Source organism: Tetranychus urticae, chromosome 1 (assembly GCF_039701765.1).
Source record: "Tetranychus urticae isolate SD_2017Ah chromosome 1, NJAU_TeUrti_SD_1.0, whole genome shotgun sequence".
NCBI classification, from domain to species: domain Eukaryota; kingdom Metazoa; phylum Arthropoda; class Arachnida; order Trombidiformes; family Tetranychidae; genus Tetranychus; species Tetranychus urticae.
This window is the reverse complement of record NC_142958.1, coordinates 10,289,151-10,312,987: the sequence shown is the minus strand read 5'-3', so window position 1 is coordinate 10,312,987 and position 23,837 is coordinate 10,289,151. Positions and strand designations below refer to the sequence as shown.

The window sequence follows — 23,837 nt, the reverse complement described above, 5'->3', positions numbered from 1 at the left end:
TTATTTTTTCTCGGAAGTAGAACTGAAAAACTTACTTGTTGCGAAGCTATCTTTTAAAACTTACAGATAGAAGGAAATACTCTTCAAGTTAACCAAAAGTGTTTTTATTCTTTGCATTGTTCGATCATCAGAACATTTGCTGAACTAACTTGAAAAATTTAACTGTAATTAGCATATAAGGTTGTAGATAAATAACTTGAATTTAAATCAATTGCAGAATTGAACAAACTCTTTTTCACACAAAAGCTGACTATCCCTTGCAAGCTCTTTTTGTGCTTCCTACTTCCAACTTTCATAGTTCATTTTACTTTCTCGTTCTGTTTTCAGTGCAAGTTTATACTGAATTATTTCTATTAAACTAACACGCGAAATTGCGTACTTTCAGAATTTTTTCTTTCAAACTAATTTTTTCTAATATGAATTTGAATCAAAACGATTGGCTTTAGCTGAGAATCAAGCATTTGACAATAAAGAATAATGTTGCTTTTAAATATTCAAAAGTATATTATTAGGTTATTTCAAATTGTTTTTATTATGAGTAGTTTAATGATTTCATTTCTTTCATCTACTCAATAGATAGACCGGTTCATACAATCATAGAAGGTAAAATGATCGTGGTTCGAGTTACTATTTGAGAGAACGCGATAAAGGTTCACAAAGTAATAAAGAATGACACAAATTCTGATTTATTTAATTAGCAACTTGTTATTCAAGTTGAAAAGGAAAAACAAACTTCAAGAATAGTTGCAATTAATCAATTATAATTAAGAACAGAGCTAAATTGTAGTTAGAAAGTTAATACATTATATTTATATCATTGATTGGTGAGCAAAATTTACATCAGTTTGCAAGTCCACAAGAGTATATAAGAGTATTACATGTAGATGTATTTGCTGTAAGCTTTGGGAACTTAAGACTATTCATCACCATGTACTTTGAAACATGAACCATAGTAATAACTCTAACAGTAATTGTTTTCCCTTTCAAAATATAACAGTTAACATTAAGCAAATAACAATAGTTGATTTAAGAACAGTTGAGCATAAATAATATAACAATTGATCAAGACAGGACAAAAATAAAATAAAATGTCGGTGAAAGGGCGAGAACACGAGATAATTTATATTAATTGATACCGTTGCTTAGTTTCAATTATTTAAAGTTTGAAATTTCAACGAGTTACAGATTTATGAATATGTTTTGATGAGATCCATTGTAGTGGTATCATTATTATGAGATTATAGATGAGTAATAATAGTGAAAATCTTCAATTAATTATTTCCTAATTTGTTCCACAATTAATCGAGCAGATGTTTCAGCTTGTCCACTGTCATTTGTTGCTCGACAAACATAAGTACCACTATCTTCAGGGTAAACTTGACGAATAACCAAAGAACAAGACGCATTATCTTGGAACATCTGAAAGATGAAAAAAAAAGATCAGTCAAATGTTTAAGTTGCAAGATTAATCGCAAAAATTCACCTGGAAATCGCGGGTATGTTGAATTAGTTGTCCTTCTCTGTACCATGATATCGATGGAGTTGGACAACCTGAAATAGAGGTGACAAAACGAGCTGGATTTCCAACAGGAACTCTTAGATCTTGTAATGGACTCAAGCTTGGTGAAGAAGACAATGAATCAGGAACTGGAAAATAAAAAGAAAACGAATCATCAATTAAGCGTTAAATTAATACAAGATGAGCCTTTACATACGAATCACTTGAAGTCGAGCTGATGAGGTAACACTCCCTAGTGAATTGGTAGCTATGCACTTGTAAACACCTTCGTCTTCCGGGAAAGCTTCCGATATTTTCAAAGTGAATGCATCTCTTTCGTGTCCCATTCGGAAGTATCGAGATTGTTTAATTAAACTATCTCCTTTGTACCAAGAAACTTGAGATGCTGATTATGTTTAAAAGAATGCAAGATTGATTAATTATCATCAATGATATTAATGGCATTTAAAATGAACATTTTTCTAAAAATGCAGCAACTCACCTGACACTCCGCTAATTTTACATTTGAAAGTTACTGGTTCGCCTTCATTGACTTTAATATCTTTCAATTGCTCGGTGAACATCGGTGGTCTTTCCTTTCCTGACAATGGTGTGGTTGGTGTTGATGGTACTGACGGGGTTTTAGGTCCATCGATGGCCACTCTTGCTTGACATCGAGCTTCACCAACTTGATTGATGGCTACACACTCATAATTACCAGAATCTTCAGGAACAGCTTCCAATATAAGAAGTGTATTTTGGTCTTCATCATCAATCATTTTATGAGTGACTCCGGGTAAAATTTTTGAACCATTTTTAAGCCAATATACATCCAATGGTTTAGAGCCAATGACTCTAGCGTCAAGACGAACCAATTCACCAACAGATGCTCGAGTATCTTCAATCGTCTTGGAGAAACTAGGAGGAACAGCTCCCGACTTATGGTCTTTGCGTTCTGTGACGATTAAAAGTTTATTGCATTATTTAACAATTATTGATAGTTTAATAAAAATCATTTATCAAAATTATATTAACATACCTTCAACAACAAGATTGGCTGAACTTTTTGCCGAACCAACAGCATTTTCTGCTTTTACCGAAAAAACACCAGAATCTTCGAGATAAACTTCACGGATAGTGAGACTTGACTTATTATCTGTAGTCTCAATCTGAATATAATCAATTAAAAAAAGTTCAAAACAAAATATTAATAAATCATAACTGAAAATAGCATTTCTAAGAAATTTCGATTTCGCTAACCTGGAAATCTCTCGAATTTTGAATTTCAAAGTTTTCACGGAACCAGATGATAGTAGGAACTGGATCTCCGGAAAAGTGACATTCAAATGTAGCTCTTTCACCTTCATATACACGAACAGGTTGTATTTTCTTAGTAAATTCAGGTGGTTTCGTTTTTCTTGGCGGTCCAATCACTCGTCTCTCTTTAGTTACTCCTTTATGCTCTTGTGACATCGTTTCAGTTGTTTTGATTTTTCTTGTTATCTCAAGATCTCCTTGGAGTTCTTTCTGAATTTGCTTCTGTTGTTTAGTATAAATCTCTTTACCATGCACAACAGATTCGAGGGGATCTTTCGATTGGGATTCAACATGAGTCTGATAAGACTTAGCCATCCACGAAACATTTGATTGTCCGGCAGGTTTGACTTCTTGAATAGCTTTTTTATCGGCATAAACAGCTTCAGTTGTGTACTTTTTAATTTCAGGTCTTCCCTGAATCAAAGTCAAATAAGAAGGTTAAAACTTGAAAAATTAATTATCATTAGTTTTCAGCTTACTTCTTGATCTGTTTGGAATTCCCTTATTTTGACTCTTTCATCTTCACTGAGTTCTTCAGTTCTCCAAACTTCTTTCTCGGTTCCTCCAGGTGTGAGCTTCTCTTCAAATATTTTGTCTAATTCAGTTTCTTTTCGCTCCTTCTGATATCTACTTATATCATAATCGTACCAGGCTACACACAAAGCAAAAGAAGAAAATGATTATCGATAGAAATCAACTAATACAATAATCACTATTAATTAACACCTATTGAGAAACTTACGCCTTGGTGAATGTTTGAGAACTGCCCGATAATCATCATTCCTTGGTCTAACATCTAACGAGGTCCAACAATGGGCTTCACCTAGAATGTTGCGAGCATAAACCTCGACCTTGCCTTTATCATATTGTCTCGATTTAGGAATATCCAAATGATAAATTCCATCATAGCTAAGCTTGTATCTCGACCCATTAATAATGGTGTTACCATTGAGAACCCACATGACTCTAGGTCGAGGATAGCCAATTACACGACAGCAAAATTTAGCCCACTCTCCTTCAAGAACTGTTTGAGGTTCAGGTTTCATAACAAACATTGGAGGCCCTCTTTCTTGGTTACCAGCATCAGCAGCACTTTCAAATCTAAATTGAATAAAATTAAAATCATTAGAAACTTTAACAACTGGACAATCTTACCTACTTACCTTTGACGTGATGACTCGATTTGAGCAATTTTTTGGATACCACTTTCCATTTCTTTGGGTAATTGTGGATTATAAATAATCTTTTGTCGAGCGCGGCATCTAATAATAGCTCGGGTTAAATCTTCACCAACTTGATTAACTGCTCGTGCAATATATTCACCAGAATCTTCTGGGTGAATGTATAAAATATCCAACGCAACAAAACCAAAGTCATGAGTGGTTTTGAATCGATGGCCAGTGATAAGAGGTTCACCATTATGATACCATTCAACACGAAGATTTGGATCATCGACAGGTAGCAGTTTACATTCAAAATGAGCCGAGTCTCCCTCGACTAGATTTTCAAGAGATTGGATTTGCGTAATGTATCGAGGAGCTTGAAGCTTGGATTCTTCTTCAATAGCAACACTCTTCGATCTCATGTCCAACTGTTTTAATTTATCAACTGAAAATTCAGGTGGAAGCTGAGGATCTAAGATAATGTCACGTTTCGCTGGAAAAGTGAGGAGAAAAAACAAAACAGGTTAATATACAAAATGAGAATTCATTCAAAAACTTACATTTAACTTTCAAGACTGCTTTTGTCACATCAGTACCAAATTTATTTGTTGCTCGACAAACATATTCACCAGTATCTCTGGGTAGTAACCAATCGATTTCGAGAACGACAAATCCAAAATCGTTAACAGTTCGCACTCTTGATCCAGTCAGCAAGAGAACCCCATTATGATACCACTCGATACGCAAATGAGGATCACCCACCGGTTCTAATCGACATTCAAAATGAGCAGATTCACCTTCAATCTTGTCCAACTCTTTAAGATGAGTGACAAATCTTGGCGGCATTGACTTTTCTTGATCATAAATCATTTCAGGTGTTCGCCAAAGATTTTCCTCCAACTTTTGAATAGATTCAGTACCCGTGATAAATGATTCAGGTAGTTGAGGCTCCAAAATAATAGATTGTTTTGACTTTACTGTTAATCGGCAGGAAATCGTTGCTTCACCATATGCATTGGATGCTTTACATGTGTAAATTCCCGAGTCACGAGAATAGACACCAGCAATTTCCAAAATGATGAAACCGAAATCAGAAATAGTTTTTACACGACTTCCAGTAACTAATGATCGTCCATTAAAGAACCATTCGACTTTCATAGTTGGGTCTGTAGTAGGAGTTAATCGGCACTCAAAGTGTGCCATGGCATCTTCGGGTAGCTCTTGATCATCTGGTTGACTCAAAAACTTGGGTGCCTGTTTAATTTCGGTATCTAAAGTGACCTCACTAATCTTATTATTAGCGGCTTCTTCGATAGCAGCAATCTTTTCAATTCCACCCTCCATTCCTTCAGGTAATTGACTCTCTAAAATAATGGATCTTTTACCGGTAACTTGAATAGTACATGTAGTGACAGCTTCACCAAATTTATTCACAGCTTTGCATGTATAAACTCCAGAATCAGCTGGATAAATGGGACTGATTTCGAGTACAACAAAACCAAAATCATGAATAGTTCGCATTCTCGTAGATGCTTGAAGCGCAATACTATTTTTAAACCACAATACTTGCAGATCAGGATCATCTGTAGGTGTTAATTTAGCCTCAAGATGAGCATTTTCACCTTCTCTCAGAACTGGTGGATTCTCTAAAGGTTTTATAAACCTTGGAGCTTCACTTCGAGTCACCTCCGTGATCTCAGTACGTCTTCGTGATCTCATCTCTTCTATCTCAATGATTCTTTCATTCGATGTCATCTCTGGTGGAATTTGAGGATCATAAATAACGGATGATTTAGCTTTAATAATTAATGTTGCTCTTGTGATATCTGTTCCTAATTTATTAATTGCTTTACACACATATTCTCCTGAATCTTCGGCAACACAATCGAGAATGTCAAGAATAACTATTCCAAAGTCATGGAAGGTTCTGAAACGATGACCATTGGGAAGTAATTTACCATTAACATACCACTCAGTCTTCAAATATGGATCATTTGGAGGAGATAGTTGTGCTTCAAAATGAGCTGATTGTCCTTCAACTAATCCTGTTAATGAGACAATCTGTGTAATGAATTTAGGTGGAGCAGACAAAGTTGAATCAACTTGAACATGACTTCTACTAAAGCTGGTATTAGCTCCTTCTAGAGCAGCAATAGCTCCTAAGCTTTGAGGCTGCAATGAATCTCTCAATATTCCTCCTGAGCCAGTAACTGATAAATTACAACGAGTTACATCTGAACCATATTTGTTTGTAGCAACACAAACATATTCCCCTGAATCTTCTTCGTGTGCAAATGAAATATCCATGACAACAAAACCAAAGTCAGACAAGGTTTTGATTCTAGATGATTCACGAAGCTCTACTCGGTTGTGGAACCACTTAACAAACAAATTAGGATCACCAACTGGAATAAGATTGCATTCAAAATGAGCTGAATCCCCTTCTTTCAGGTTAGATAATGAATTAAGTTGTCTTGTAAATTTAGGCTTTTCACCTTTTTCTCGATCAATTATGGTCAAATTAACAAAAGCTTCAGTTGATCCCCATTTATTTTTGGCCACACATTTATATTCACCTTCATCTTCATGCCTCAAATCAACGATCTCAAGAAGAACTAAACCAAAAGCATAATAAGTTCTTATTCGATGACCAACACTCAGAGTTTTGCCATTATGGAACCATTCAACGGTCATAGTTTGATCACCAACTGGTTCAAGAGTAGCCTCAAAGTGAGATGAATCTCCCTCTGACAAATTAGACATTGGCTTAAATTGGCTTGTGAATACAGGAGCGCGGCCTTCTTCTGGAGCTAAAGTGATTTCTTTGCGCCTTAATGACTCCTCAAGTCTTTGAATCTCTTCCAATCCTCTTTTACCTTCTGGGTGAAGAGTCGACTCGATAATTGAAGTTTCAGATGATAAAACTAGAATAGTTGTTGATGTAAAAGCTTCACCTTGACCATTTTTAGCTTTACATGTGTAAATTCCGCTATCTCGATCCCAAGTATCCTTGAAATCGAGTGCTACAAAACCGAAATCATTGATCAGATTGAATCGATTTCCCATATCAAGTTGTTTCCCATTGACAAACCATTCAATTGTTAAATTAGGATCAGCTGATGGTTCAATGCGACATTCGAGATGAAGAGGTTTACCTTCTTCAGTAGCAAAATTAGGTTGAAGAGGGACTACAAAATAGGGTTTAGGATAAGTGATATCAGCTACAATTGGTGTAATATAGCCTGATCGAGCTTCCAACTGTTGAATTTTTTCCAAAGCTTCTGGTCCCATTGGATGTTGTGGTGTCAAAATTATTGATGATTTTGAAGTAACCTTCAAAGATCCTGTTGATAATGCTTGACCTTTTGCATTTGTTGCTTTGCAGGTGTAAATTCCAGAATCTTCGGCCTGAGTAGATGAAATGTCTAATGTAATGAAACCAAAATCGTTTTTAACTGAGAATCTAGAGCCTGTTTGCAAAGGTCTATTATTATGGAAAAATTCAATCTTCAAACTGTTATCTTTAGAAGGTTCAACTCGGCATTCAAAATGAGCTGTTTCTCCTTCTTTTAGCTCAACATTATTCAGGTGGGTAATAAAAACAGGAGCTGAAAATTCAGGTTCAACAGGTTCTTTTCGCAAAACTTGAACTGATTCAAGTTCACGAATTTTTTGTAGACTTTCAGGATGTTCAGTTCCAAGCACCAAGCCTTCTCTACCTAAAACGAAAACAATCAGATAATTATATTAAATTGATATCTATCTCAAATATTGAGTCGACTTTACCTTCCACTTTGATTGTGCAGGTAGAAATTGCTTCACCAACTTCATTGACCGCTCTGCAAGTGTAAATACCCGAATCATCGGGCCTAACACCAACAACATCTAAACTTACAATGCCAAAGTCAAATCTAGAAATGATTCTTGATGCTTCTTCCAAAATTTTACCATTCTTGTACCATTGAACAATTAACTTTTCATCATCAACTGGCTCAACTCGCCCTCCAATGTGAACATTTTGACCTTCAACTAACATCTCGTGAGATGTTAAATGTTTAGTGAAAACAGGAGCTTTAACAGATTTCGTTTCGATTCTTTCAGGAACTCGCGAGGCTGCATTTTCAAGCCATGCAGTTTTTTGTACTGCTTCTGGGTGAAGTGAGTCTAAAAGGATGGATGATTTTGATTTAACTCTAACCGAGGCAGATGTAACAGCTTCTCCTGCTGCATTAACTGCTTTACACATGTAAATTCCTGAATCTTCTGAGTATGCATAGGCAATATCCAGAGTTACGAAACCGAAATCATTGGCAACACGGAATCGAGATCCTAAAAGAAAAATAACATAAAATTAATTAGGTAATTTGTGAAGATTGAATATCATCCGTTAATGGAACTTTAACTACCAGATTTTAACTCTACTCCATTAACAAACCAATGGATCGTCAAATTAGGATCATCTGTTGGAATAACTCGCGCTTCAAAATGAATAGGTTGTCCTTCATGTATTTCATTGGGACCAGATAAAGGTGCAGTAAAAACTGGCCTTTCGTAAATTTTTTCAGGAACAAAAGCTTCAATCTTATTGCTTGACTCCTCAAGCTGACGAATCTTTTGTAATCCTTCAGGATGTTTTGTGTCCAATTCAAGCGCAGCTTTAGCTGTTAAAACATAATAAGTTGAAAATAATTACAGATTCATAAACAAGTAATTTGTTTTAATCAAAGTCAACACAGTTACTTACTTTTAATTTTTAATGAACAAGAGGTGATCGCTTCTCCGAGTTGATTAGTTGCTTTGCACATATAAATACCTGCATCTTGATCAGGCATTAGATACATGATATCCAAAGCAACATATCCGAAATCGTGAACAGTTTTGAATCTAGATCCTAAAATTGAATGATAAACAAAATATAAAAATTAGTTCTATCTATTGTTGAATAGTTTAATGGCTAAGCCGAAAGATATTTTTTTTATCGAATCTCACCTATTTGCAATGGTGCTGAGTTACGGAACCATTCAACTTTTAAATTAGAGTCACCGACTGGGATTAGTCTGCATTCAAGATGAGCAGATCCTCCTTCAATCAGATTATCAAGGTTAGTCAAAGTCTGTGTGAAAACAGGCCTTTGAAAAGTAGCTACTTCCTGATTTTTCTCAACGATAACAGGATTCTCGAGATGATGAATTTTTGGGAGAGCAGACGAATGCAGAGTATCTGAAAGGATGGACGACGCTCCTGTAAATTTAAAATAATGTTAGATAAAGTTCATAGCCAATGAAATATAACTACAATCGACTAACCATGAACTTGAAGAGTGATTGAACTTCGAGTTTCACCAAGTTGATTAAAAGCTCTTACAGTATAAGTGCCACTATCTTCTGGAACTAAACACATTATATCAAGTGCGACATAACCAAAGTCAAATATTCTATGAAATCTTGCACCTGTTTGACGAAAAGAATTAAATAGTATTATTACAAAGTAATTTTGTTACCAATGAAAAAATACTTCAAATAAACTTATTGGCTAACCACAGGTATATCCTCTTCCAACTGTTTAATTTCAACTAATTTACATGTAAGTATAATATAGTAAAATTTATTTGGAAGAGGCCAAAGAATTACTTGATTTCATAATAGTCAATAAAATGGTACTTACCAGCCGAGAGAAGCTTTCCATTGTGATACATTTCAACCTTTAAATTCGGGTCGTGTGCGGGTTCAATGCGCCCTTCAAAATGACTAGCTTGACCTTCATTATATTCAGTTCGACCTCGAAGTTCAGAAACAAAAACAGGCTTAGAAATGGGTCTATCTTCGATTTCAGCTCTTTGAGGTAATCCCTGAGCCTCTAAAGCTGCAATCTTCTCCAAACCTTCGGGATGATAAGTATCTGAGAGAATTGACTTTTTAGCGGCAACAGCAATGGAAGCTGTAGTAACAGCTTCACCAAGTTCATTAGTTGCTCTACAGAAATAAGTTCCCGAATCTTCGGGGAAAACATACAAAATATCCAAAGCTACATAGCCAAAGTCATGGGTAGTTCGGAAACGATGTCCTGTTTTTATAGCAGTTCCATTGACAAACCATTCAACGCGCAATTTGGGATCATTAATGGGTTCTAATCGACACTCAAGGTGAGCAGATTGACCTTCCTTCAAACCGTCCAAACTTTTTAGCGGCTTAGTAAAAATAGGGCGTTGTTGTGGAGGCAAAGGGGCTTCAACTGGCCTTACATAAGTTGACTCTAGTCTTTGTATTTGTGCAAGTGATTCTTCATGCAAAGTGTTCGTTTCAATATGTGAACTTCCAGTGACACGAACAGAGCAAGTAACTACAGCCTCACCATTTTTATTAGTAGCTTTACACATATAAACACCGGAATCACTTGGGACTACATCGGCTATATCTAAAGCTACGTATCCAAAATCGTGCATTGTTTTGAATCGACTTCCAGTGGCTATTGGGACTCCATTAACAAACCATTCAACATGCATTGAAGGGTCATTTACAGGCGTCAATGTTGCCTCTAAATGAGCAGTTTGCCCTTCATGAAGATTATCCAGGTTGTATAATGGACGACCAAAGTTTGGTTTTTCTCGAATTTCCACATCTCGAATCTCTTCACGATAGTATCTGTTTTGACCTTCAAGGGCACGGATTTTGGCAATAGAGTCAGGTTGCTGCGGCTCTAAAATGATGGACTCTTTACCCTTGACTCGAATAGAAATGGATGAGGTTGCACTTCCTAAATGATTTGAAGCTTTAATTGTGTATTCGCCTGAGTCTTCAGAGATAACTTGAAGTATATCTAGAGCAGCGAAACCAAAGTCGAACATTGTTCTAAAACGATGCCCCAATGTTAAGGGTTGGTTATTACGAAACCATTCAACCTTCATTGTTGAGTCTGGAAAAGGTTCAATGCGGCATTCGTAGTGACCAGATGAGCCTTCAACTAATTCGGAAGGACCTTTTAATGCAGTTACAAAAACTGGTTTTGAGTCTGTTGGACGATCATCAAATTGTTCTCGCACATATTTTTGTTGTGATTCTAATTGGGTTATTTTTTGTAATCCTTCAGGGAATTGTGAATCAACCAAGATTGAACCAGTTGGTGTTACTTTTAAAGTTGCAGAGGTCATTGCTTGTCCTAATGCATTAGTTGCTTTACATGTATAAGTACCTGAATCTTCAGGTAAAACTCGTTGAAGATCTAATGAAACATAACCAAAATCATGTTGTGTTCGTACTCTTGAACCTTGCAACAAAGGTAGCCCATTTTGGAACCATTCAACTTGCAGAGTTGGATCACCAACGGGAATTATTCGAGTCTCAAAATGTGCTGATCCATTTTCTTGAAGCTCAATATTTTTCATAGCAGATGTGAAAATAGGTGCTTGAGTTGTGACAGGTTCATCAATTTGGGCGCGCACTCGACGTCCATGACCTTCAAGAGCCTGTATAGCTTCTAAACTTTCGGGTAGTTGAGGCTCAGTAATCAAAGATTTTTTTCCATGACATTTCAAGTCAGCTGAAGTAACAGCTTCGCCAAAAGCATTGGTAGCTTTACAGGTATATCGACCAGAGTCTTCCTCATAAGTTCCCATAATTTCCAAAGCAACGAATCCAAAATCAAATATTTGCACAAATCTTGTGCCTTGTTTAACTGGTTTGCCATCTTTGAACCATTCGACCTAAAAAAATAAAATCACATATTTTTATCAATATTCAGATCTAGAAATAAAATGCTCATAAAGTGAAGGTAAGCCAGTTTAGAAGAGTGTTTTTGACTATATTTACCTTCAAATTAGGATCACCAACTGGAGTTAAGGAACATTCAAACCTTGCTCTTTCTCCTTCATTGATAACCAAACTTCTAGGAGCTGTTGTGAAAACGGGACCTGAACGAATAACTTCTTCGTCAACTTGTTCACGTTGGTATCTTGAGTAATCTTCTAGCTGTCTTATTTTCTTGAATGCTTCCGGATTATTAGATGACAGCTCTATTGATGCTTCAGATAAAACTTTTAAATTGACATTCATATCAGCCGACCCTAACTCATTAATAATACGGCAAGTATAAACACCAGAATCCTCTTCAATACATTTAAGTATATTCAAAGCTACATAACCAAAATCATGGAAAGGCTGAAAACGACTTCCAACCATCATCTGAACTCCATTGTGATACCATTCAACTCTAAGTTTAGGATCATTTATGGGTTCAATTCGACATTCAAAGTGAGCAACACCACCTTCACGAATTGCAACATCTTTGAATCGCATCAAAAATTTGGGTTTCATAGCGACTATCTCTTCAGTTGAAGTTGACCTTTTGTACCTTGAATGATCTTCCAAATGTTGAATCTGTTGGTAAGCTTCTGGGTGTTGAGATTCTTGGATAACTGATGGATCTTTTGCATAAATTGTTATATTACAACTTGTAACGGCTTCACCCAAAGCGTTCTTAGCTTTGCAAGTGTAAATACCTGAGTCTTGAGCATAAACACCAAGTAAATCAAGGGAAATGAAATCAAAATCATAACGTGGACGGAACCTATGGCCAACTGGAAGTGCAACACCATTCACAAACCACTCAACAACCATTGAGTTGTCCCCAGAAGGAAGTAATCGACTCTCAAGATGAACATTAGTACCTTCAAATGTTTCGACATTTTTCAATGGTTTGGTGAAAATTGGAGCACGATCAACTGAAGTTTCCACCATTTCTTGTCTCTTGTATCTTGAGTGATCTTCAAGGTGTCTAATTTGTTCAGCAGAATCTGGGTATTGAGATGCAGTAACAACTCTTGAATCTTTGGTCACTTTGATAGATGCAGATGAATGAGCGGATCCTAGTTGATTAGTTACTTTCACTGTATATTCACCCGTATCTTGATAGAAAAGGTCTAAAATATCTAACGATATATAACCGAAATCGAATCGTGTCACAAATCGTGAACCAGTTTTTAAAGGCTTTCCATTGAAGAACCAAGCAACTGTTAGAGATGGATCGTTAACAGGTTCAATTTGAGCTTCTAGGTGTACTTTAGATCCTTCTTGGAGCTCATGATTAGGATTACGAAGAGGTTGTACAAAATAAGGTTTCACTTTGGAATAATCATCAATTGCATATGATGGTTCATCATGACCACGCTCTAGGTATTGGATATGTTTCATTGAAGTTTCATGGATTGTTGATGTGTCTATAGACGATCGAGAAGTTACTGTTAATTGTTTACTCAAGCTAACTTCCCCAAGTTTATTAGTTGCACGAACAGTAAACAAACCAGTGTCTTCGGGGAAAACGTACAAAATGTCTAATGCAACATAACCAAAGTCGAAATATGTTTTAAATCGATGACCAGTTGTCAATGGGCGTCCATTGAAAAACCATTCAGCTCGCATAGTTGGATCACTCATAGGTTCTAATCGTGTTTCAAAGTGAGCAGATTTGGCCTCAACTAGATTATCAGGTCCTATCAACGGACTTGTAAACTTGGGTTTCTCGTTAATTTCAATTTCCTCTTCACGAGTCCCGTGATATCGAGACGAATCCTCAAGATGACGAATCTTTTCCCAACCGTCTTCATATTGAACATCGGTTATAATTGACTTTTTTGATATGACAGTAAGTCTAGCTGATGTTTGAGCCTGACCTTGATTGTTGGAAGCAATACAAGTATATTGACCAGTATCACGAAGCTCAAGTTTTTCGATGGTTAAAGCTACGTAACCAAAGTTGAAGAAACTATTTATCCTTGATGAAGCTTCCACAGGATAGCCATCTTTTAACCAGGTAACTTTCATTGATGGATCACCAGTTGGTTCCAAAGTACCTTCAAAGTGAGCTGTTCTTCCTTCCAAGATATTAATTTGATCGGTTAAATGGCGCTTGAATGTTGGAGGATCAGAAGGGAGTGAATCTTCATAAACTGATCCATGATAAGCTTGTCGATATGCTTCAAGTTCTTGAGTTTTACGGATAAACTCTTGTTGCTCTTCTAAATCAGTACGTGTTGTAACTGTTCCAGTGCCTCTAATTTTCAGAGTTGCTGTTGAAACAGCTTCACCTTTGGAATTGGTTGCTTTACACATGTAAACACCCGAGTCTTCAATCCTCAAATAAGAAATGTTCAATGCAACATAACCAAAGCTAAAAATAGTACTTATCCGCGAACCTGAATTCATAAGAATAAATGGAATAAGCAAAGATTCAATTAGTTAGTCTAAAACAAAATTACTTGGTTCGTAACCATGAAAATGTAACATTTTGGGAATAGTAATCACTCCTTTTTGATTAATTGTTAAAAAATGAATTCAATTCCATTTCCACATTTCGAACTTGAATCTATTTCAATGAAAATTGGTGTAAAAATTATCAAAACTAAATTTACAAAATTCTAGTTTTAATTCTACTAATTAACAAGAATTTTGAAATTATTTAATGCAGTCATGATTATGAAGCATCTGAATAAGTAGTTGAATTACGATAATCTTTACTTCAACATAAACTTGTTTCATCACACGAGTTAGTCTTAATGTTAAGATATTAGATAATCAGCATCGTTTAATCTAAAAATAGTTACTAAGAGAATGAAATGAATCCACTGAATGATTCACAAAACATTTTGAATGCCATTTAAAGCATCTGTCAACTTACAAATAAATGCTAATTTTAGACCGCTTTTCATAACTTCTTCATAACAAATACGGAATCAAGGCAGAAATTAACAGTTAACGGATTGATATGAAAATTGTTAAGAATGTACAAAAAAACCTATTTTTATAGTTAATAAGTAACCATGAAAAACTTACCAATGGCAAGAGGCTGTCCATTGAAATACCAATCAACTTTCATAGTTGGATCATTGACAGGAGTGATTTGAGCCTCAAAATGAGCGTAACCATTTTCAACCGCATCATCCAAATTGGTTAAGGATTTGACAAAAACCGGAGGAAGAGTTGAGAAGGTTTCGTCAACTGATTGATGTCTTTGATACCTTTCGTGGTCTTCCAAGTGCCTAATCGCTTCCAGGCTTTCAGGTAAAACTGTAGATCTTTCGATAGTTGGCCTAACGCATACATTCAAAGTTGCTGTTGTTGTGGCTTCCCCAATTTCATTGGATGCTCGACAAACATATAAGCCAGCATCTTCTTGAGTAATATGAAGCAAAGTTAAGGAGACATAACCAAAGTTGAAAGTTGTCATGACTCTTGAACTAGCCTCTAAAGGTCTGTCATTGTGGAACCATTCAATAGTTAAATTTGGATCTCCAATTGGAATCAAACGAGCATCAAATGCAGCTCTATCACCTTCACGAACATTAAGGTCTCTTAAATGAGTAGTAAATGCAGGTCTGGTAGCATGGTATCTTTCATCTGAATCTTGTCGTTTCAATGTAGGCTTTGGACGTTCTATGTGACGCAAGTAAACAGTTTCACTCGGTGGTTCGGACTCAGGTTCAATAACCTTGCTTGGTTTAGGTAAATAAAGACCAGTTTGTTCAACAGGTTGTCGATAAGGCTCAACGGTCACATTGACTTTACCTCTAGTAGTTGCTGTTCCTGCGGAATTAGCAGCTACACATTGGTACCAGCCCGCATCACCTGCAGTGGCTTGATTGATAAACAATGATGAAGCACCATTGTTAGTTTCAATGATCAAGTTTGGTGGCGATGAAAATATTTGATTGCCATCTTTCTGCCATGATAATCGAGGAATCGGTGTACCAATAACCCGAACATGTAACACCACAGATTCACCTTCATGAGCGTGAGTTGTTTTGAAGCGTTCAACAAATTTAGGAGCAACAATCATTTCTTTCTCAATAATGGAAAGATTGACATCAAAAGTAGCTTCTCCTGTTTTATTTCGAGCTTGACAAGTGTAACGTCCACTATCATTTCGATGTGTTGATGGAATCATTAAAGAGTGAACACCACCTTCGTTGATTAATATTTTGTGTCTATAATCATCTAATAATTGATTACCATTGTGATACCAATTGACTTCTGGCGCTGGTCGACCACCAACCTTGCAATCAAACCGAACCATTTTGCCTTCAGGTACCTCAACATCAGAAGGGATTTTGATGAAATTAGGCTTCAATCCTTTCATTGACACACCAGAAGGATCATCGCCACTGTCCAGCCTTTGATAAACAGGTGTTTGTGGTTGAAAAGCAGTTAAAGCTTCTATAACTAAATGACAAGAAGAAGCGACTCTTCCGTTACGATTTTCTGCTAACATTGTGTAGTAACCAGCATCTTCTGGTGTTGCATCAGTAATTTGAAGGATTGCCAGATTATCCTGAAATCTAATTGAGACTCTTTGTGAAGGTAACAAAACTCGGCCATCTTTGAACCAATATATTTTTGGTGGAGGGTTACCAGATACTTGAGCCTGGAATGTAACATCTGATCCTTCAACAAGTTTTGAGTTTCTTGGTTTTTGTAAGACTTGAGGAGCTGATAAAGGTTGACCTGAAACAATTTCGTTCTCACTTTCATAATTGATGTTTAGAGTCTCGTAGTAATGACGGATTATTGTTTCACGAAAATCTACTTCACGAAGCAGACGATATTCAAATGTGTCCACAAGAAAGTTCTGTAAAAAAAATGGAATTAGTTAATAATTTTACAATCTAAATATTACATATCCAATAGTTACTTATAATGTCAGAATACCAAATTTTGATTGAACTAAAAGAGTTTCATGGAAAATTGTTTGAAAGTGAATTTCAATCAAAAAATGTAAAAAATAGAGATTAATCAGTAATAATGCTTAAACACAGTAGGGAAAAAACAGAGTCCTCTATTTAAAGCATGTGTGGGAGGAAACATCTGTAGCATGTCTGCAGATGTACTATTCGCCTACGAAATTCTGGATACCAGAATTCAGTTAGAGATATACACCAAATGATCAAAGAGGAGTAGATGGAGACTCGAGACCGATTCGTCTGGATTCCAGACTCTGAAATCTAACTGGACACCAGCTTTTTGACCATAAGATTACATAATCATTCACAATACAGCTAGATGGAGCTGTTATCATTTCTATAAAAAACCGAAGGTTTAATGTGTAGGAGAATCGAGTTTACTTATTCCCATTCTCAACCTCATTTCATAGCTATTCAGTCAATTGAAATCTTAAAAAATTGTTAATTAAAACCAAAAAATATCAACCTTTTGATGACTATTTTAAGCTAAGATTTTGTCTTCTTCTTTGATATGATTTCAAATTGAAAATGCGATTTGGATGGCAAGCGTGAACTTGAACCCCTTGAACTGACTTCTCTCTGCAAGAATGTTCACTAAAAAACTAAAATCAATCAAAATTGGGAAAATTGTGTCAATGTTGTGAATGATCGCTTTAAACCTTTCAACCTAAAATAGCAATAACTGTACTCTTCTTACAGCTTCTTCTTCCAACAACTCTTATCCTTTTGTGAATCAATTTTCATGTATATCTTGGTGATTATTTTTTTCTTTTAACTTGGCATTCAGAAGCAATTTTATTGAAATTGTTTAATCAACAATTAAATCATGAAATCACTGTTTCATTAAAGGTCATTATTTTGCCATTTTAATGTTCAAAATTAACTCTTCTTTTGTTATTTTCTCAGAAAATTTCTGGTGAAAACTCTTGATTTGAGTCATCAATATCTGATTTTCAGCAACACATGATAGTCACTGACGAAAGTAAATTATCATGTAATTGAAACAATGCAATTAATGTTTCCTGTTCTCTACTAAATGTCAATAACCAATTCAAACGAACCTTAGCATATTAATTGTTTGCTCAGCTTCGGACAAGTTATGGTCATTTTAAGTCTAAAGATTAGGTCAACATGTGTAAATTAAGTCTCAGAAAATAAAATAATCCTCAACTTTATTCGACATTTTTATCTTTTTGGAGTTAGCTCTTTTAGATTGGCTTTGAGTATTCGGATAAGAGAATCTACAATGACACTATGAATTACTCTCCCAAACATGAGTTTAATTTCAACCCACCTGATCTGTTCCGCTGTTATAAGTTGGATCTGATGTTGAGTCCATCATGTAACTGCTTTTCTCTCGATGAATCTTGGTTTGAGAGTGACTTTGTTGTAAGGTTCCCATATATTGTCCTCCTTGGTTCCATGGTTGTTGACGAGATTGGATATCTGTCTCTTGAATTTGCCTGAAATAAGTTTCTGTTGATCCCATTTAAGGTAATGATGACGAGGTTAGGAGGAGATAAAAAAGAATAAAGATGAAGGAAAAAGACGATAATTATGAAGATGGAGTAAACATGTTGATGGTGATAAACTTAAACTCTCAATATCACTGAGTATGGAATGGAGCCAGAGACAGGTTAAGCAAAGGGAATTGGGCCAACAATTTCTTTCTCTCTTAATCATTTTACTTGCTTTTTAAACTAAAAAATTGCGTCTTTTGCTACTCAATTTTTCTTTCACTATTCATCAAGAAAAGTCTAACAAGATCAGATTTTTTATCAGATTATCAAAAATGACAACATATGATTGAAATTGAGCCATTTTGATACAAAAAAGGATCACAACTTGAAAATTTCAATCAAAAATCAGATAAGTCTTCGTGGTCTCCAAAATATAAATACATTCTCAATTATTTGGAGTCATGCCAGCAATCTCTTGGATAAGATGAGACCCGAAAAGTAACAGCAATCGTCATTGTCAAACAATTTCAATGTAATCAAATCTGAATTCACGGACCTATTTATTGGACCTCTTTTCTTCATATTTTCATCTGAGGTGTAAAGAGCATCAATCGAGTCAACAAATTGCTATATGAATCATCATATGGTTTGGGCGCAAATTAGCAGAACCATTGCCATTCTATTAGATGACTGTGAAGCTTCTCACCCTTTTGCTAAACTTATCATTATCTTGCCAAAAAACGTTTCATTACATTTAGTGACCAATGACAGAGATTTTATTAACCTTCAAGGGAATGCAAATTTCATTTTAATCAACAGATTTAAATCACAATTAAAACTCAAGATACTCAGGTATCATTTATATTCGCAATATCAAGTCTATAAATCATGCAATTTGATTGCATTGCCTATTAAATTATTTGAAGACTTGAATCTGCTCAGAGATGATGGTCTAGACAAACTAACATGATGTAAGATGAACTTAAGGTGATAATGAAATCTTTTTGATTCACAATTCTAATGATCACTTTTAGTCTTGTCTTGGTTCTTGTTTTGATATTTTTCATCAAACTAATCTCTCCGATCTATAATAACTTTAACGGTCGACAGAAAATGAAATCGCTGTCAAATATCTAATAATGTCACTTCGTGAGATCAGCATTTCGGCTTTTTCAAAGTGAAATACCTTTTCTAAGAATCTTATTTTGCAAAATTTTGTTGGTGGCCTTTTTATGCAAAACTATCTGGTGGTGAAGAAGAGTTGACAGTAAGTTAAATATCCATTAATTTATACTTTAATTGATTAAAATCAATCAAAATTTTTAATTCATTTTCAGGGTAAAGTAGAAGCTGATTTTGAGCTGTTGACTGCAGAAGAAGCTGATGCTAATCCAGTTGGCTTAGCACGTGAAGCCCCTCAACCTCTAGACCAGCCTCAGTAAGTTTTAATGTTTTTGTTTAAATAAGTTCAAGTTGTTTGCTTCACTCGACTAATGGTTATAATCTTTACATTACAGACGACCTGAAAATTCATTTTTATGGATAACTAACCCATGGAAATCATTTCGCTACATTATCTGGTCTCGTAGAAAATGGTTTTTCCTTAAAATGATGATCTTCATCTTCTTATTTCTCTTCATTTTGCTATTCGTCTATTCATTGCCGGGTTATACGGTGAAAAAAATTATCGGAGCTTAACATATTTCCCTTGCGATTATGTGTCAATATGTATTTCTTAATTAATTTGACAAATCAAGTTTATTCAACTTTACGCTTGAGTTCCATTGGTACCAATACATGAACAAATTGCGATCATTTTTCATACTAAATGGCTCACAATCTCACAATGAAAATATTGTAATGTAAATGACAACAGAACAATAAATACTCGATAATATTATTACTCGTTATTATTAATAATAAATGAGAAACACGCATTTGAATGTACTTTACTTGGATATTTCAGCATCTATCAATGTCTAGCTCTATCCATGATTACCTCAGTCTCTTCGATATGCAAAACTAACAGAAAAACTTGAACAACAATTTATGGATAATGTTTCAAATGCATCAAAATTTATTGGAAAATCTTTTTACAAACCAATTAGGTCTTAACTGTAAATTGATCGGATCCACCAGATCCGAAGTGATTTACTTCATTGCTTTATCAGCTTTTCAATAAAATAATTAGCTTCCCATTACTGTCAAACCTCTAATAAGGTCACTTCACGTGATTATCTTATTGTGTATTTTAATGTGAAATAGCCTTTCTACGAATTTAATTTGGGATTTTTATTTTCAAGTAGACGATTTGTATAATATAGCGAATTAAAAAACTGAATCAAACTAAATTGTTTATTTCGTATTTTTCGTTCTTGAATCAGAGCATTCATGGTATGTAATTTTTTTTCTTAGAACCCGTTCAGTTTGGCCACAATTTTGACGCAAAAATTTGATACATTGACTTTATACTGTATTAGATATAGATTTGAGAGATGACATTATCAGAGATTTGACAGCATTTTTCGTCTTTGAAATTCATGTAAATCTATTCAATTGTGAGCTATAATATATCAAACAATTAATAAAAATAATATTGAAGATACTGAAGTCAGGAGTTAACTTGAATAATGCGATGAAATAGGTTAAAGTTAAGGTTAGTTATCAAGGAAATTAATGTTTGGTTAAACTTACGCTGAGGTTGTTTAGTGATTGAAACAGTTAAAGATGCTTCTCCAGCTGTATTACAGGCAGTACAGTTATACTCTCCATCGTCATCCATGGTAAGGTTTGCAATGGATAAAATGGATTGGCCAGTGGATGGATTATAAGTAACTGTATGACGATCATCGTTCTTGATGATGGCTCCTCTTCGAGTCCAAACAACGCTGGGCATTGGATGGCCAGATACTTGACATTCAAACACTGCATCCCCTCCTTCAATGAACTGAGCAGTTGCCGGTAATCGGACGAAAACTGGTGGACTTGAATTGGATGTTTTCAACTTCTTAACACTAATCAGAAGAAGAAAGAAGAATAAATGAGAAGAAGATTAAATGTACAAGTAATTAATTATCCAAAATTGTACGAAAACATAATCAAACAACACAATTAAAGGTCCAGTTGATTGGCATAAAGTCACTTTATTCCGTTTGCAAATACTATTGGAATCAACTGAATCTATCCAAGTTAAACTTACACATTTGACTGACTATTAACAGTTGAAGAAACATTTTTACTCTTGGATGGAATCATTTTCATAAATAAATTTTCTCAATTTCGCATTTATATTAGAGGTGATCCACAAGTGATTAACAAAATATTCATAACCAGTTGCACCATTGACTAAACCTCAATCTAATCGTTGTATTCATTCTCAGTGATTATTGCAAATGATTATCTGTACAAACTGGTGTAAATCAGTGATTCCCTTCACAGGGTGTTCCTAATGCTATAAATAAATAATCAATGGTTATGTGCATAACTAGCAATAACCGTTTAGTTGAAGTACTCAACATCGTCGAACTGTTTATAATTAGAAAAATTTCACAGCAAATCATCATCTTTATGAGTAATTCACACAATATGTTGAGACAACTTCAAAGTTCACGGAGATGAGACGATAATCCAATCTGAATGAACTAATCAAGAGGAAACTTACACATAAGTATGAGAAGTAGAAGAAGATGAAATGTTTGATCTTCCTCTCGATGAATACATAGCTTTGATTGGTAGACAATGGGTTTAATGAAAAACGATTGAGGTTCACTCGAGTTTCAGTGCGATTTAAACATATACTTGACACTGAGACACCATTTTATCTTTATCTTGACTACTCCATGAGTTAATAAAGAAAACACAAAACCTGAATTGAAACAGAATAAATCTCTTTTTATTATACTTTCTATTTTCTAAAAATAATAGATTTGAAAATCTTGCAAGTTTCTTCTTCTTCTTCTTGATCTATTTAAATTTAGATGTTAGTCATTCTCTCATTAACATCTTTCTTTCTTTCTCTTTCCATCATCATCATCATCTTTCCCATCTGTGTCTTGGTTATTAATAGACTTGTGATTTCTTTGAAAATTATTGCTCAGTCTTTCAAGTTTTGTTAGTCAAGTGAAACTTATGTTTAGAGAATAAAAATAAGCTTTACATTTTCTGTTTGGTATTAAGAAACATTGGTCCAGGTAAATATGATGCTTTTATCAGGAACATAATGATAATAGCAAAATAAGCCTCAATTGTGTAAAAAGCACGCATTAACTTTGATTCGCTCGTCTGACTTCAATGAAGTCGCTTCTTTATTCGCTACAATCATCATCATAATCATCTTCAGCCATCAATAATCATTTATTCAGCATTCAATTGACCATCATCGTTATTAACTTTTTATTAACGAAATTGGTTAAATGTCTTGTCTAGAAATTCACGATTCGTTACCGATTCAGTGTTTTGTTGCTCCGAACCCTATTTTGTTTTGCCGTTTTCAAAGCCTTCTTCCATTACAGTTCCATCTAGAATGAATAAGTCAAAAGGTCAGCTCATGGAGTTTAAATTGACCACGAATCGGACCTAAATCTAGTCAATTGTCAAAGATTAATCGTCTTGATGGATAAGTCAAAGGCTTGTTGCAATTGCACAAACTATTTCTATTTAGTCATTTCAAGATGATATACAAATAGTTTCAATAATATCTCAAACAGTTGAGCCGATGCCTTTCCATTCAGAATTCAACTTTTCAACAATTGGATCAATATAAATGTCACATTCACTAATCAAGTGGATAAAATAAGATAATCGCGAATTAAACATTTAAATTGCAATGTTTCAAGAGCGATAACTAAAGGTCTCGATAGACACTTTCTAAGGGTGCTTCCTATTCTTTGAGTCTTGTTATAAATAGGTATAAATGTGTTCATCAGATCAGATTATGCTACCTTAAGTTTTGTCAATGCTTTTCAACATTCAAGATAATTTTTAGTTCAAATTAGACTAAAGTCTAATTTAACTAGGGGACTAGGGTAAGGACTAGGGGTAAGCATACTCTGAATACAACTAGACTCGAGTCACGCATATTAAGACTACCTTGAAATAGTCGATTTATCATACATGTATTTCCATGTTAATCTATTCAAAGATTTAAGGTTATTTTGTCTGATTATAAGGGAATCGAGTGTAGTGCTCATTTGGAGAAGTTGATTGTCATTACAATCGCAGAAACTAAACACTAGAATAACACAAAAAAAAGAAAGAGATGTAAGTTGCTCTGAAGCTTCTTTAATTGTCAGCCACTTTGTAAATTCATTAACATAACAGCTCTTAATCAAAGCTCCTTCTTGTTTCAATACGGACCGGACTTCAACCATAATAGCTGATTATATCGCCGATTATTAGACAACTACCAGCAAATAGTCTATTCTAGTAAAAAAATGTATAAAAAATAATCGATTTAGTTTTTTTTCGAGAAAACTTTTCTGTCCCATTATTATTCATGATCCCACAATTAAGGTTAATCAATATAATCAAATCCAATTGTGTACAATATATTTATTCAAATGAAGTGCTCATAGATGTGTAATAATGAACCAGAAACCAGAGTAACACACATATTTATTATGATTGCATTGGTCCACCTAAACAGAGTAACCACAAGAATCGTATTATAATCA

At 34.8% G+C, this 23,837-nt stretch overlaps 2 protein-coding genes across 4 annotated transcripts; one reads left to right on the top strand and one right to left on the bottom strand.

The window, feature by feature from the left end:
• Nucleotides 1-663: 663 nt before the first annotated feature.
• Nucleotides 664-22,041, bottom strand: sls (sallimus). Of its 3 annotated transcripts, none has more exons than XM_015927750.3 (21): nucleotides 21,827-22,041; nucleotides 20,860-21,179; nucleotides 18,000-18,181; nucleotides 14,802-16,593; nucleotides 11,784-14,164; nucleotides 9,643-11,677; nucleotides 9,285-9,428; nucleotides 8,968-9,219; nucleotides 8,723-8,869; nucleotides 8,385-8,639; nucleotides 7,765-8,307; nucleotides 4,539-7,697; nucleotides 3,979-4,471; nucleotides 3,558-3,916; nucleotides 3,295-3,467; nucleotides 2,759-3,229; nucleotides 2,538-2,667; nucleotides 2,001-2,453; nucleotides 1,716-1,904; nucleotides 1,484-1,647; nucleotides 664-1,419 (listed from the first exon to the last, which is right to left on the bottom strand). In XM_015927750.3, the coding sequence occupies exons 1-21, from the start codon at nucleotides 21,883-21,885 to the stop codon at nucleotides 1,276-1,278; spliced, it is 13,845 nt and encodes a 4,614-aa protein (XP_015783236.1). In that variant the 5' UTR covers nucleotides 21,886-22,041; the 3' UTR covers nucleotides 664-1,275. The 3 variants fall into 3 exon arrangements, with proteins under 3 accessions (XP_015783236.1, XP_015783235.1, XP_089122939.1); XM_015927749.3 differs by lacking the exon at nucleotides 21,827-22,041 and adding an exon at nucleotides 21,365-21,557; XM_089266813.1 differs by lacking the exons at nucleotides 18,000-18,181; nucleotides 20,860-21,179; nucleotides 21,827-22,041 and adding an exon at nucleotides 16,657-16,777.
• On the top strand, nucleotides 19,305-20,068 carry LOC149094552 (otoferlin-like). The gene is made up of 4 exons (XM_089266083.1): nucleotides 19,305-19,314; nucleotides 19,362-19,432; nucleotides 19,503-19,603; nucleotides 19,683-20,068. The coding sequence occupies exons 1-4, from the start codon at nucleotides 19,305-19,307 to the stop codon at nucleotides 19,861-19,863; spliced, it is 363 nt and encodes a 120-aa protein (XP_089122209.1). The 3' UTR covers nucleotides 19,864-20,068.
• Nucleotides 22,042-23,837: the final 1,796 nt, after the last annotated feature.